Source organism: Pelophylax lessonae (assembly GCF_965119305.1).
Source record: "Pelophylax lessonae genome assembly, chromosome: 3".
In the NCBI taxonomy this organism is placed as follows: domain Eukaryota; kingdom Metazoa; phylum Chordata; class Amphibia; order Anura; family Ranidae; genus Pelophylax; species Pelophylax lessonae.
Genome location: NC_138770.1, coordinates 100,678,874 through 100,695,569, shown reverse-complemented (window position 1 = coordinate 100,695,569; position 16,696 = coordinate 100,678,874). Strand labels below are relative to the sequence as shown.

Here is a 16,696-nt window from a genome sequence, read left to right as displayed (position 1 = left end):
GGCTCTCTATCAACCATAAAACTATGATTCTCATCATGCTCTGCTAGCCAAGAAATCATGACGATTATAATCTCAAAATCCTAGCATATGAGTAAGAAAGGATGCCTAAGTGTCCTACTCTTTGAACAAGGCTTATAAACCATATTTTGTCTTAACCGGTCCCTGTACTGCAATATGGATTCCTAACCAAAATTTACATCTTTACCACCTGTATAACTTTGGTCAACGGTAAAGAGACACTCACAGATTGGAAAATTCTACTGGTCTTGGTTTAGTGTAGTGCCTTCTGTTGGGTGAAAATGTACATAAACTCAGTGACAGTCTAACCTATATATATTTCAGCAAAGAGAATTGTTCTAGATTTTAAGGTTTTGTAAATAATCCAGGTTAGTATCTAAAAAGAAGGAAGCTTTTGTTGCTAAAGGAAAAAAAAAAAAACAGTTTTAAGTCAACCATGAACCCTCATTATTTTCGGCAAATGTTAGCTTTCCCCCCTTTCAGTCGCTTCTCAGTAGAAACTAATAAACAAAAATTCACACAGGAAATGTTTTGCTGAAACCCATCACAATACTATACAGTCTATGATGGAAAGGACAAACGTTTTGAGCATAGATAGGCACTGCAGAGTCTTTTCTTCTTGGGCTTCTCTTCATGCTCCCAGCAGCTTCTTGACCATGTAGCCTGGCATGCTGTACAGGAAGAGTGCCACCATCGCCAGTAGCAGCAAGGCCAAGACGATTTTAATGATGAGCCACTTGTAGCGATTACAGATGAGGTACTTGATGGACTTAAGCGGGTTAAGGAACCAAATGAAGGATGTGTCGGGCCGACTGTCCAAGGTGACGAGAACCAAGCAATGTGAGCAGTTAGGATGGAGGAGAGGAGAGAAATAGATGTGGTTAGTTGAAGAATATTAGCAGTGGTGTCTCTGAAATGTAAAATTAGTTTGTTAGGTGTCCAAAAAAACAGGAAGGGCTAGCAGAGGTAAAAGAGAAGGTGAGGATTAACCTTACAAGCCCTCCAGATTTGTTTAAGACTTCAGTGGAACACAGCTGATGTCACCCTTCATGTTACTATTAAAACATTCATTAGGTTCTGGTCTGTAATTACAATGTCTTTTGGTGGAGCCACTAATAAAAAGGCAAAATAGCAATTTTTTCCCTGAGCTTAGCAGTGGAATTGTATTTGTTCTGCTAGTGATGAGTAAACAAGGATCTAAAGCTTCCTGCAGTTATCATAGTATAGACATTATAGCACAATCTAACAGCCAAAAGATCTTTCCATTAACATACAGACATGAATTGGCCAACTATGCATTCAAGAGGATATCTTCAGACCTAGTTCAAAATCATTAATGATCTGCAAGGGTAATCCAACCCGACAATTCATTCTTCCTCCAGGAGATGTCGGGGAAGGTTAAGAAGTGCCCACACACATACTATCATCTCTCAATCAAACTGAAACTGGCTGGATTGGGTGATAATCATTTTCTGTTGATAGGTACCTTTTCAGTGAACGTTTGCTTTACGTTTTGCCACATTTCCTAGCAGTACTTGCTTACTTAGCATTCACTTTCCCATCACTTTGTTTAGTTGGCAGGAGTGAGGAAAGGAAGCTCTGTGTAATTTAGGAGTCCCTCTAATTGGAGCTTACATGTGACAGTGCAGGGCCAGTCATCGAGCACCCATGATGACACATAACAGGAGGTGTAAGTCATTTGCTTTGCTTATATTGGTTATTTGGAGTGGAGGGGGAAGGAAGAAGTATGTGCTGCTAAAAAGAGCAGAGAGTTTTTTTCTCAGAAAGAAATGTCAGATTCTTTATAACCTGCAAAGGTAAGAAATACTCTAATTTCAAGAAAGCCGGTTTTGCTTTCAAATTGTACTACTGCCATGATAATATATCCAGTCATAAGAATATATTACAAAATAGGTTTGCTCTACAGCAATTGTAAGATTTTTCTCTGTCTTAAACTGAATGTAATTTTCTCTGTCTGGATCTACCATTGAACACCAATAAATGAATGCTATGAATATCATGAGACTCAGATAATTTAGTGCTATATATTAAGCTAAATGGTAAGTAACGGACTCTGTAAATACCATTCACTGTCTTCCTAGGAAGCAGTATTTCACTTTTTGTACATACCTAAACTGCCATGGCAAAAGCCCTTTGAGGTCTTGCTTCTTACCCTGTAATGTTCTAAAAACAGTCTAACCTATTTGTTCTCACTGGCTTGTATCAGAAGCCAATGAAAGGTAAAGGGTATTCTTCTACTGCTTCTCAATGGCATTTATTAGAAGTCAGTGGAAGGCAAGTGAGTATTCTTCTATTGATTCCCACTGGGTTGTATCAGATGCCAAAGGAGGATAAGGGAGTATTCTGCAATGGCTATTTATCAGCTTGTATCAGAAGCCAATGGAAGTCAAGGGAGTATGCTTCTACTGCTTATCACTGGCATTTATCAGAAGCCAATAGAAGGTAAAGGAGTATACTTCTATGGCTTTCCATTAGCATGTATCAGAAGCCAATGGAAGGTAAAGGAGTATTTCGCAATGGCTACTTATTGGCTTTAATCAGATGCAAGTAGAAGGCACGGCAAATAGGGAAATATTCTGCAATAGCTATTTATTGGCTTGTAACAGAAGCAATTGGAATGTAAGAGAGTATCCTTCTACTGCTTCTCATTGGCATTTATCAGAAGTCAATGGAAGGTAAGGGAGTATACTTATATTGCTTTCCCACTTGCCTATATAAGAAGCCAATGGATAGTAAGGGAATATTTTGCAATGGCAACACATTGGCTTCTATCAGAAGCCAATGAAAAGTATGGGAATATTCTGCAATGGCAACTTTTTGGCTTGTATTCACAGTTAGGAGCTATGTGTAGAAATGATAATGTACATATTAGAGTTCATTTTACATTATGTCAGTTAGAGATGAATTGTGATCACATGCTAGGTGTGTTAAGCTTTTGGTGTTGTACATTTTACTGTCCAATACGCTATCACTTTGCCTATTCTTGTTACTCTCATCCTGGCTTCACATTTTTACCAAAGGGTCTACAGTACCTCCTTGAATTCAGGGCTAAGCGCTGCCTAACTATCTTTCTCTGTCCAATGCAAAGAGTGACTTTTGTGACTAACCAGGTTATTGCGAGCATCATTCAAAAGATAAAATAGCTGCCGGATTCACTTTAAACAAAAAGAAGCGACCTCCTGCTTAGTAGTCCTGCATAGTTATTGTGCTACTCTACATTACCTGTTGTGGACAAATCTTGTCGCTAGCACAATACATACATAATATTTCATTCCTACAGTGGGTACGGAAAGTATTCAGACCCCCTTAAATTTTTCACTCTTTGTTATATTGCAGCCATTTGCTAAAATCATTTAGGTTCATTCTTCTTCTTCATGAATGTACACATAGCACCCCATACTGACAGAAAAACACAGAATTGTTGACATTGTTGCAGATTTATTAAAAAAGAAAAACTGAAATATCACATGGTCCTAAGTATTCAGACCCTTTGCTGTGACACTCATATATTTAACTCAGGTGCTTTCCATTTCTTCTGATCATCCTTGAGATGGTTCTACACCTTCATTTGAGTCCAGCTGTGTTTGATTATACTGATTGGACTTGATTAGGAAAGCCACACACCTGTCTATATAAGACCTTCCAGATCACAATGCATGTCAGAGCAAATGAGAATCATGAGGTCAAAGGAACTGCCTGAAGAGCTCAGAGACAGAATTGTGGCAAGGCACAGATCTGGCCAAGGTTACAAAAAGATTTCTGCTGCACTTAAGGTTCCTAAGAGCACAGTGGCCTCCATAATCCTCAAATGGAAGACGTTTGGGACGACCAGAACCCTTCCTAGAGCTGGCTGTTCGGCCAAACTGAGCTATCGGAGGAGAAGAGCCTTGGTGAGAGAGGTAAAGAAGAAGCCAAAGATCACTGTGGCTGAGCTCCAGAGATGCAGTCAGGAGATGGGAGAAAGTTGTAGAAAGTCAACCATCACTGCAGCCCTCCACCAGTCGGGGCTTTATGGCAGAGTGGCCCGACGGAAGCCTCTCCTCAGTGTAAGACACATGAAAGCCCGCATGGAGTTTGCTAAAAAACACCTGAAGGACTCCAAGATGGTGAGAAATAAGATTCTCTGGTCTGATGAGACCAAAATAGAACTTTTTGGCCTTAAATTCTAAGCGGTATGTGTGGAGAAAACCAGGCACTGCTCATCACCTGTCCAATACAGTCCCAACAGTGAAGCATGGTGGTGGCAGCATCATGCTGTGGGGGTGTTTTTCAGCTGCAGGGACAGGACGACTGGTTGCAATCGAGGGAAAGATGAATGCGGCCAAGTACAGGGATATCCTGGACAAAAACCTTCTCCAGAGTGCTCTGGACCTCAGACTGGGCCAAAGGTTTACCTTCCAACAAGACAATGACCCTAAGCACACAGCTAAAATAACGAAGGAGTGGCTTCACAACAACTCCGTGACTGTTCTTGAATGGCCCAGCCAGAGCCCTGACTTAAACCCAATTGAGCATCTCTGGAGAGACCTAAAAATGGCTGTCCACCAACGTTTACCATCCAACCTGACAGAACTGGAGAGGATCTGCAAGGAGGAATGGCAGAGGATCCCCAAATCCAGGTGTGAAAGACTTGTTGCATCTTTCCCAAAAAGACTCCTGGCTGTATTAGATCAAAAGGGGGCTTCTACTAAATACTGAGCAAAGGGTCTGAATACTTAGGACCATGTGATATTTCAGTTTTTCTTTTTTAATAAATCTGCAACAATGTCAACAATTCTGTGTTTTTCTGTCAGTATGGGGTGCTATGTGTACATTCATGAGGAAGAAGAATGAACTTAAATGATTTTAGCAAATGGCTGCAATATAACAAAGAGTGAAAAATTTAAGGGGGTCTGAATACTTTCCGTACCCACTGTACATCCAAAAGCTGCCTAAGGACCCTAATGGTTATTTTTTAATGCTGAGCGAGTCTTCTTGTCCTTCCCCAAGCCCCCTCAACAGGTCATGTTTTCTAAATTACCCGCAAAAGAAACAAGTGTAGTAGTTACTAACACCAGCTATGCTGATTACAATACCAGCCCAAGATCAGCTCATGGATCCTGAAAGCATGACATGTTTTTGGGATCTTGAAGACGGCAGTTGAGAAACACTGGTATAGGGGGCTCTGCTAGTGAGATCTTTCCTCTTGAGTTCCCAGCTCCGCACATCTGCTGCAACCATTACAAAGGAGTCCCACTTTCCCTATTTAGATTTTAATTAATTTTATATTGAGGAGAATGCATCAGAAAGAATGGGAATAACTCATTGGTAGGTGGAAACACACAAGGTAGGCAGGAAAAGAAGATGTAGCCACTGAACAGATAGCCAGCCCACCAGACACTTACTGCAACCACAAGATCATTTTTGGGTGGACTGGCCCTTTAAAGCTGAATTCCAGGCAAACAATGTATAAGAGTCATATAAGGGAGCTGCCAAAAGATTTTTTTTGCCCATTCAGTTGTGAGAATAATACAGCTCTGCTTTACAGCACAGCCCTGTCTGGCAGGACAGGAGACCTGATATTACTCTGCTGCAGGGTTCTTGTAGGGCTGTGCTGTAGGGCTCTTGTACTCCCCAACCCCAACCTGTGATTACACAGAGAAAGCAGAAGCAACAGAGTGACTAATGAGCTCATCTCTAATCTCTCCTCCTACACGCATGCTTTTTGTTAGCACATGAGAACTGCAGCATAACTGATTGGTTACTTGTGCTGCTTCTTCCTCTCCTCTCTCTGAACTCTGCTGTATAGCGAGAACAAGTCTAATTCAGGTATTTGCAATGCTTGTATTAAAAAAAAAAAACTATTGATGAATTTATGAACACAAAGTTTCATAATTTTTTGTCTTTCATATCTGCCTGGAGTTCAGCTTTGATCTTTATCACTGTGAAAGTGAAAAAAAAAATGGTGGAAACCTGATTTAGAGAATGACAGTGAAATAGGAGAGGACAGTACCATGGCAGACCCTCCTCAAGCTCCGAGGATCTTCTTCACTAGGTATCCAGGCATAGAGTAAAGGAACAGGCCCACCATAAGAAGAAGGAGGATGAGGATGAGGATTTTCAGAATCAGCCAGCGGTAAGTATGCCAGATAAAGTAGCGGATAGACTTCAGGGGGTTGAGAAACCAAAGGAAGCTCGTGTCTGGCCGGCTGGTGAAGGGAGGAGGAGGAAATCAGAAAACAGGCAGCCCAAAAATAAAGGGAGGAGAAGAATGAGAAAGTCAACCTAGGGTTACATGTGGGAATGAGAATGTTAGCATGCATGAGACGCTTCTGCCAGAGGAGCTAAAAGCTACAATTAGACCTTTTTTTGTATTTTCACAAAAATTATATTGTGGGTTGAGTGTAAAGTTAAAGTTTACTATGGCCAGGCAAAGGACACAATGGCGGTTTACATATTCTTAACCACATCAGCTCACACGCCTGTACACCGCCTATGGACCAGAGCAATTTGTACATCTGTGCTATGGGCCTGTAGATTCATTAATATCCTTTTTATGGCTCAAAGTGTATCTATGGTCAAATGTAAAATCATATAATAATTTCTAGGTTACCGTTTTGGATGGGATTTTATGAACTATCTATCAACTGTTGGACTTTTTATATTATTATAAAAAAGTGATCATGAGCACATAACTTTAACTTAAGTAGCACATTGTTGTGCAAGAAGACTTTATCACACTAATATCTGTTGTCACTAGTTCACTTATGCACTTTCTAAATTAATGTATTTAATTAAGTTATTTATATAATTATATATGTTCCACTTGTTCACGTGTGCACGTTATATTTATTTATATATTCACGATCCATATTTATAATTATTTGCTAAGATTGCACTTTAACTTGGGAAAATTCACATGTACTTTATATTTATAACATTTAAAAGTGATGGATAACATTTTTTCAAGATATTTTCTATTGTCAATCCTAAAAGCACAAGGTTACTACCAGACACTAAACTAATAATTAATTAATGTGATAGTGTGCCTATCATTTGCAGCACTAGTTAGTAGTAGCGCCTCAACAACCATCCTTAACCACTTGCCGACTGCCTAACGACGATTTACGTCGGCAGTCAGCCCCTCACAGGCAAAGCGACGTAGGTCTACATCGCTAGCCTGTGAGGCTCTAGGGAGCAAGCGTGCGCCGCTGGAGGCGCGCTCCCGCTCCCTCACCGACCCCCCCCCCCCCCCCCGCACGAGTGACCGGCGGACCCATTGTCCGCCGGTCACTAGCGATCGTCGGTTACACCGGGAGAAAGTCATTCTCCCCTGTGTAACAGCACAAATCATACGGTCCTGCTATGTAGGACCGTTGATCTCTGCTGTTACACACACAGCCACATCCAATCACAGTTAGAAGCACGCCCCTAGGGACACACTTCACCCCTCCTTCTCAAATAAAGTTAACCCCTTCCCTGCCAGTGTCATTTTTACAGTAACAGTGCATATGTATAGCACTGATTACTGTAGTAATGTCACTGGTACCCCCAAAAGTGTCAAAAATGTCAGTCAAGAGTTCGATCTGTCCGCCACTATGTCGCAGTCCCGCAAAAAAAAAACGCAGATCACCGCCATTACTCGTTCAAAAAAAAAAAAAAACAATAAAAATGACAAAAATATTTCCCGTAGTTAGTAAATGCAATAACTTTTGCGCAAACCAATCAAAATACGCTTTTTGCCATTTTTTTTACCAAACATATGTAGCACAAAACAAATTGGCCTAAAATGTTAAAAAATTTTGATTTTTACATTTTTTGGGGGGAATTTCATATAAAAAATGTGAAAAATATTGTTATTTTTGCAAAATTGTTGCTATTTTTTTGTTTTTAGCGCATGATCAAAATATTGCACAGGTGATCAAATACCACCAAAAGAAAGCTCTGTTTGTGGGAAAAAAGGACGTCAATTTCATTTGGGTACAGCGTTGCACGACTGCGCAAGTGTCTGTTAAAGTCACGCAGTGCCGAATCGCAACATAGGCCCTGGTCAGGAAGGGGGTAAAATCTTCCGGGGCTTAAGTGGTTAATAATTATTTAGGTTCCCAGTTAAATTTAAGGCAGCTCTACGTAGGGTACCGAATACCAAGGAAGGGGAGGCGGCACTTTCTTAATAACATTGCATATATACGGTATACTAGATTAGTGACTTCTAGCAGGGCTGTGAAGATGCGGTGGGTAATCTAACATTAAATGGGAACTGACTGCCACTGACATCACACATAATACAGTGATCAGTGCTAATAATATGCACTGACACTGTACTAATGACACTGGGTAGGAAGGAGTTAACATCTGGTGAAATCAAAGGGTTAACTGTGTGCCTAGAAAGTGTTAATGTGTGTACTGTGTGCTGATTTTACTAAGGGATCTTGTTAGTTTTTCCCCTTCTTAGCAGGGAATGAACAAACAACAAGATCGCCTGTCACTTTACAGAGCTCTGTGATGTTTACCATCCCAGAGCTCAGTCCCTGAATAACTGAGCCGATCAGCAGGTCCCAACAGTCAATCATTTGATGGGACCTGCTGATCAGCTTTTGCTGTAATGAATCACAGCACAGCTGGGTGGGCAGGGGCACACGCACCCCCTACCTGGAAGCGCTGATCACGTACTAGGTGCATGATCCAGCGCAGAAGAGCTGCTATGCCGCCATATATGTAGGTTATGCACTTGGCAAGTGGTTAAGAAGAGCTAAAGTAAAGTACTTGTCACCAGTATTACCTGTGGTCTCCCTGCACCTGACCCTTTACCCATTACTGAGTAAGAATGCTTTGTTCTGTCTGTGTTGATGTTGAAACATTAGTTTGAGAGACCCTGTGAGAAGAGATCAGGATAGCAGTACAAACCTCATAAGAGTGCTAACCCTTCTCCACTCTGATCAAAACTAAGAAAAAAAAAGAGTTTTGACTGGACATACACTTTAAGAATATGTAAACACCTTAAGGTCCATAGACTGGCCACAATTTCACTTTAAAGTCTACCTGACATCCTTACTAATTTTTTTATTATATGATTATTATAACAACACCAATGATGTAACTGGTTCCCTTAGACAAGGTAATAAGAAGATGTCTGCCAAAACACAGTGAACTCTAAGACACATTATATTCATAGTATAGTTGCCAGCTGTCCATGAATTGTAGAGTCTAGGCCAAGTGTTGGTCATTGTATAGTCTCTGATTCTAAGTGCTGGCCTATAGTGATGGGCAAATCTGCCTTGGTTCAGTTCTAAAACCGTTTTGCAAATGTTCTGGAACTAAACCAAGGCATATTCGCTCATCACTAGGGATGGGCGAATGGTTCGGCCGAGTATGAGTTTGAACCGAACATTTGCCTGTTCAACTGTTCTCCGACCAGCCGAATTTGCAGGGTGTTCGCCCTGACGAACACCCTGCAATGCACTGAGCGCTGCATTGAGCACTGAGCGCTGCACAGTGCATTCTGCGCCCTGATTGGGCAAAGCTTTGCCCAATCAGGGCGCAGTGTAAGCTGTTTGTTAAGGAGCAGAGCTGGGGGGCTGGCCGATGCGTCCTTAACAACCAATGAGCTATCAGCTGTCAATGATTTTCCCCGCTGACAGTTGAACAATAAAGAAAAAAAAGTGGTGGTAAAAAAAAAATGGCGTGAGGTCCCCCCAAAAATCCATACCAGACCCTTATGCAGAGCATGCAGCCCAGCAGGTCAGGAAAGGGGAAGTGATGAGCAAGCGCCCCCCCCCCCCTAAACCATACCAGGTCACATGCCCTTAACATCGGGAGTGGGTGCTTTTGGGCAGGTTGGGGCTCTGCTCCCCCCACCCCAAAGCACCATGGGGACAACAGCCTCTTCCAAACAATCTTGGGCTATGGTTGTCGGGGTCTGCGGGAGGGTACTTACCGGAATCTGAAAGCCCCCTTTAACAAGGGGGCTCCCAGATCCTGCCCCCCCCCCCCATGCGAATGAGTATCGGGTACATTGTACCTCTACCTGTAGTCCTACCAATTCACATAAAAAGTGTCAAAATTATAGTAATTCTGACGTTATTGATATATGTCCAGGGCAGTACCCAGACCCCCATACTCCTTTTATGGCTAATTACTTGCATATAAGCCTTCAAAATGGGCACTTTTGATTTTTCCTGTTCGGCTCCTATAGACTTCAATGGGGTTTACCATTTATGTTGAAACATTTCCCCTGTTCAGGAGTTCTGCTGAAAACTGAACAGGGGGTGTTTGGCCCATCGCTACTCATCACAAATCTTACTCAAAGTTCATTAATTTTGTGGCAAACTCTCTTGAAGCCTATGACGGTGGGTGATGTGTGCTGGGAGGGTGCAGTAAGCACATATATGTGGCAGCCTGACATTAGGGTCCATGCCATGCATGCAGCAGTCTCAAGGCTTTTGGATGTCTTTACAAGGGAGGATTTTACAGGTAAATAACATGCCTAAAATATGTCACATACACATATAATCTTATGGGAAGATTTTGTTCAAATGAATGGTCTGACAACAGGCTTTCTTTAAGCCCAAGCAACACCAAAGGCCATTGAGTCATTTGTTAGGAGATGCTTAGTCAGGCTTGAAGTCTGGTCCCTAGTAAAAAGTGAAGCTAGTTTCAGAAAGGCCCTAAGAGGACAGTTTATTGTCTGGTATACATACACTATGTTATAAAGTATTGGGATGCCTGCCTTTACATGCACATGAACTTTAATAGCATCCCAGTCTTAGTCCGTAGGGTTCAATATTGAGTTGGCCCACCCTTTGCAGCTATAAGAGCTTCAACTCTTCTGGGAAGGCTGTCCACAAGGTTTAGGAGTGTGTCTATGGGAATGTTTGACCATTCTTCCAGAAGTGCATTTGTGAGGTCAGGCACTGATGTTCGAGAGAAGGCCTGGCTGGCAGTCTGCGTTTTAATTTATCCCAAAGGTGTTCTATCCGATAAGGTCAGGACTCAGTGCAGGCCAGTCAAGATCCTCCACCCCAAACTGGCTCATCTAAGTCTTTATGGACCTTTCTTTGTGCACTGGTGTGCAGTCATGTTTGAACAGTAAGGGGCCATCCCCCAAACTGTTCCCACAAAGTTGGGAGCATGAAATTGTCCAAAATGTCTTGGTATGCTGACCCCCTAAGAGATCCTTTCACTGGAACTAAGGGGTCATAATCCCCCCCTCCACCAAATAATATGGACCAGTGCACTAAACAAGGTCCATAAAGACATGGTTGAGCAAGTCTGGGGTGCAGGAACTTGAGTCCTGACCTCAACCCGATAGAACACCTTTGGGATGAATTAGAGCAGAGACTGCGAGCCAGGTCTTCTTTCCAATATCATTGCCTGACCTCACAAATGTGCTTCTGGAAGAATGGTCAAACATTCCCATAGACTCACTCCTAAACCTTGTGGACAGCCTTCCCAGAAGAGTTGAAGCTGTTATAGCTGCAAACGGTGGGCCAACTCAATATTGAACCCTACGGACTAAGACTCCATTAAAGTTCATGTACGTGTAAAGCCAGGTGTCCCAATACGTTTGGTGATATAGTGTATACAGTATATACATATACAGCTATGTAGATGTGGTACAGGAGTGCTTAGGCACACTCACATAACAGGAAGTATACAGCTGATCTTTCGTTTTTGAGTTAAAGTCCACTTTAAAGATATTTCTGAACAGTGACTACTTCCCGCACTTTTATTATACTGTATATTACTCGGTTGATTGTTGCAGAGTGGGATTCGGTAGCTTCCGCTTTGCACGGGATGTCAAACGTTCCCTGTGTCAGAGCGATATCTTTTACCCATGTCACAGTGTGGATCAGCATGACAGGAGGCTCCTCAGAATTAAAAGAGAATTGTTACCCACAAGAATTTTCTACTTATCTCACTTACTTTGGTTTTTCCAGAGGATCCGGCTCATTGCGTCCGAGACCTGCCGGTGATTTCTCTGCCTCTTCAGCTGTTAGTAGGTGGAGCTCTGCTTCCACTTTACCCTGAGAAAAAAAATAGTGGGTAATGGTATTAACTAAAGCCTAGAGCCAGACATTTTTTAGTACTGGATAGAATGGAAAAGATGATTCTGTGATAACCGTATAAAGAAATAGAGCTCAGCAAAAAAACATTGTCAGACATTGTAATCCTACCTTACTCTACTAAAAATGTCTACTAAAAATCAGGAAGAGAGGGGAAAACTCTCCAATGGGGACACAGAAAGCAATAAATACTTGATAAAGGCTGGAGTTCAGCTTTAAGGCATTAGGTTGTTATTACTACGGCCTGAGTTGTTATGTGCAAATGAAAAGTGAGTGTTTTTCTCTTTTATATAAGGATAAAGACAAAATGATTAAGTCCTTAAAGTCTGAAATAAATTTTAAACTCTATATACCCGTATTTTCCAGCGTATAAGACGACCCCCCTAATTTTCATCTACCGGTAATACTTATACTTAGGTTACCTTGGAGATATTATACTTGGCGTATAAGATGACCCCCCATTTTTGGGGGATTTTTTTGAGGTTCAAAAGTAGTCTTATACGCCAGAAAATACAGTATATACATGTATTTTATTTTGTTTGCCTTGTTTACTGCAGCAAACATCCTTGGTATGATATAGATATTTCTATAGCCTCCCTCTTTGAGTCCTTTATCCATTCTATCCATTTTTCCATTTATTTGATTAATTTTGCATTATTTTCTGGTTTCCATATTTTTTTTTATTTGTTTTATTTTTTAAATATTATACCAATAAAGATGATTTTTGGGTCTGGGTTTTTTAGTATTTCTTATTCTATCTTATTCTATTTTAATGTTTCAGCTGCAAATTTTTTTTTATCATCCCTCTCGTTTCATGGTCTAAATCTAGCGTCTCTTTTAAGCTCTTAGTGATGCTTTTAAGCCTTTAATCTTAATCTAACATCTCAAGCACTGCATATGTATTTACACTTTGATGCGGTGTCTTGAGAGGTTTCTTTCTTTGTTCCTTGCCCAGATGTGCTTCATTGCATCTGGCAGTTAATGATGCATATAACCCTGAGACACACAGTCACTCCTACCTTTTTATTGTTATACGGCATTTCTATAACGCCAACAGTTTGCGCAGCGCTTTACAAAATTAAGGGACACAATACAGATACAATACAATACAATACAGTAGGGTTAATATGGCCCTGCTTAAAAGAGCTTACAATCTAACAGGATAGGGCAAGTGGTACAAAAAGTAATAACGGTGAGGGATAAATTAAACGTTTAGTTGGTAGGTGGAGGCTGGATAGACTTTCATATAGAAATGAGTTTGCAGGGATCGCCTAAAGGTATCCAGAGTAAGAAATAGACAGACAGATTGAGGCAGAGAATTCCAGAGAATGGGAGGAGGAGACAAGAGAGCTAAAGAGCAAGAGGTCTTGGGAGGAGTGGAGAGGGATTCGGGGATAAGATTGGTGATGTACCTGGGGACAGAGTTGTGAATGGCTTTGAATACTGTTGTTAGAATTTTTATTTAAATTTCCTGGGCAATCGGAAGCCAATGGAGAGATTGGCAGAGAGGGGTAGCAGACACTGAGTGGTTGGTAAGATAGATGAGTCTGGCAGAAACATTCATGATTGACTAAAGTAGAGGTAGGCCTAAGAGATGGGAGTTGCAATAGTCAAGGCGAGAGATAACAAGGGAGTGAGTGAATAGTTTGGTGCTTTCTTTAGTTAAAAAGGGGCAAATTCATCTTGCCTCCAGAGTGGCCACATCCATTGAAACGCCTGATTTACTTTATTCTAGTGGCGGCGAAAATGACTATAGCAGGGGCATGAAAGACACCCTCAGGATCTTTTGGATGATTTAAACACAAAATATCATTGATTATGATAAATTAAAAAAATTGCTAGCATTTTTAATGATGGAAGTACTTGGTTTGAATTTTGTGCGTCATATATACACGTACCCCTGTCTTTGAATTCAGGTGCCATACGGACTCCAAGCTTCTCCTCTCCTAATATATATCTACATCTCCGACCTAGTTCTGCCTATGTTTTGGGGATTCTCTTTACCCTACCATTACTTCTTTTCTCTCTTCCTCTTTTTTTTCTGCCTCTCCCCTTTTCTCATTCCTCAGAACTTCTAGCAGCCATCTCTTTTTTTTTTGTAGAGTTTCCACTGGAATTGCCAGACATGCTAAAGTGTTATTAGAACCTTTATTACTCTGTATAGAAACTTTACTTTCTAAGATTATAGTGTCACTGTCTCAATAATTGAATGTAAAAAGGGGCACATTTTAAAAATGTTTTGGAAGTGAAGTCTACAACCTTTTGACAGTGATTGGATTTGGGGCTGAAAGGATGAGTCTAGGATTACACCTAGTACCCTGGCATGAGGGGAGGGACTGATAGATGTATTAGGCCCATGGGAGGGTGAATCGCTTTAGAGGGGCATGACATAGGGGGAGGCTGGCCCAAGCCAGTCTTTACTTATTCACATTGGGCCTAATGCAAGTGTGCAGCGTCATCCTTTATTGCATGCTCAGTTGTGTTTGGCCCCCTTAAATCTTATATTGGATGGGGTTACCCAGAGTAGAAACATGGTTGTTTGGAGCGGCACATTTTATTATGGGGTCTTCTGCCACGTATTCATATTTCTTAGACCCTGATAAGAAACTAGCTCACCTATGTACTGCTTGCAATTGTAATATTAATGTTACAAATATGCAAGCACGTTTATAAAAAAAAAAAACCTGAAATACACCTTATAAAAACACAACAGTTATTTGGAAAGATGCTGGGTGTTATTTGGAACCACTGACCAATATTAGGATAGGAGTTGCCTATCTATAAAATTCCCACGCTAGAAGTGTATGTAATGCCAGTCCTTTTTTTCTCAGTTTTATATAGAATAGGGAATAAAAGTGATCCAGAAAGACTTTATTTGTTAAAAACATTTTGGCCTTCTTATGTTGCATAGAGTAAGGTAGGGTTACATCCCCTGTCAGTTGTTGTTCTATCTGTGTCATATTGTGGGAAAGTTCCTCACACTTCCTTCCCATATCCAAAACAGGAAATGAGAGGAAATTCCTCTAAAATGATTTTCTTTCTATCCCTGTTCTGGTAACAACCCAAAATGTGGAAGTTTTTTTTGCCTTTCATAATGTTAAAAAGGACAAATGGAGAGGGTGAATCTCCCTAACGGGGAAATAGACAGCAATAAAAAGCTGACAAGTGTTCTAATCCCTCTCCACCAAGAAACAAACAAAAAAAAAAGCGTTGCCTTTTCTTATACTCTAATCATTTTTTTTGTAGTATTTGGATACAACAGGGAGGTTTAAACCTTTGTTAAATTATTTTTGCTGTCTATTCCCACTGGGGAGATTACCTTTAAATTCCTATTCTGAAGATGAAACTAATGCCCCATACACACGTGCAGATTATTTGCAGACTTTTGTCTGCAGACTTACCAAAACCATATAATATGAGGTCAAACCTAAACACTTTCAATTTGTATGCAATCCGGCAGGCCCTTGCACTACATAGAAAAGGTAAGTCTGCAGACAAAAGTCTGCAGATAATCTGCATGTGTGTATGGGGCATCAGGAAAAGAGAAGAAATCTCTCCAAAGTTAATGGAATTCCCATCAAAGGGAGCTGTCATTGGATAAGGTATCCCCATTGGTGGAGTTTCACTTTATTGACAACTGAAAATTTTTGAAATGTCCATCCCTTTCTGTCTTAGTGACAACAATGGTCACCCATACCAATTAGGGATGTGGACACAGTCAGCTATAAAAACTTGACAAAATTGTCTAACTGTTCCATCAAAGCTAACAAAAAAATGCTTATTTATACCCTTTTATAAAACGGCTCTTACGTTAAACATTTTCTTGATTGTGTCACCACTTTTAAATTTGCAGTAAGGACATTAGAAAAGCTATATTTTATTGGAAAACGCAATTAAAAAAACCACGCATCCTGGATCAAATTTTAAAAACAGCTGCATATATTTTATAGGAGAAAACATTTGGCATCTTACAGTGAGTTCAAGTTCATCATTTTCATTTCTGGCAACGAATGGCCACCATCCTTTCACCCTCTTCTGTTTGAAGATAGAGACCATTGGCAAATCCACCTCAGGTGCCACCATGTCTATGGAGCATTGTTTCGCAGTCTTTGCTCCTCGAGGGAAACGGTTCAAGTCTAACTCGATGGCGCCTGTAGGAGGGAAATATGACTAATGCAATAACATGCTACAAACTGAAACAACCTTTAAAGATTTGCATAGGCATGACCCAAAGTTACCCCCAAATCTCTCCTAATTACTTCTGTAGGGAGGGTCTTTTCCTACATTGTTTCAATAGTAAAATATACTAGCAATAGAAAATGTAAGAGTCGGTTCACACTAAGGCGACACGACTCCTTACTACTTCGGGGGCGACTTATGCATTACCATGCACCACGACTTTGGAGCGACTTGCAGGGATTTCACATCATGGAAGTCTATGCAAGTCGCTCCGAGGTCGCCCCGAAGTAGTACAGGACCCTTTTTCTAAGTTGAAGCGACTTGTGTCGCTCCTTTTAGAACGGGTCCTGTAGCAGTCAATGGACCGTGAGGGAGCGCGACTTGTCAAGCTGACAAGTCGCCTGACAAGTCGCGCTAGTGTGGACCGGCTCTAA

At 41.0% G+C, this 16,696-nt stretch overlaps 1 protein-coding gene across 12 annotated transcripts in view; it reads right to left on the bottom strand.

Moving 5' to 3' along the window:
* Nucleotides 1–246: 246 nt before the first annotated feature.
* Nucleotides 247–16,696, bottom strand: part of OTOF (otoferlin) — a 588,950-nt gene continuing 572,500 nt past the window's right edge. For 6 of the 12 annotated variants that reach the window (XM_082249401.1, XM_082249397.1, XM_082249404.1 and 3 more), the window contains 4 exons: nt 16,056–16,234; nt 11,944–12,044; nt 6,032–6,227; nt 694–830 (listed from right to left, as the gene is read on the bottom strand). In XM_082249401.1, the coding sequence (XP_082105527.1) occupies nt 6,047–6,227; nt 11,944–12,044; nt 16,056–16,234 (461 nt within the window). In that variant the 3' untranslated portion in view covers nt 694–830; nt 6,032–6,046. Of the gene's footprint in view, nt 831–5,991; nt 6,228–11,943; nt 12,045–16,055; nt 16,235–16,696 lie in introns of all 12 variants that reach the window. The other 6 variants (XM_082249402.1, XM_082249403.1, XM_082249406.1 and 3 more) reach the window with 2 other exon arrangements.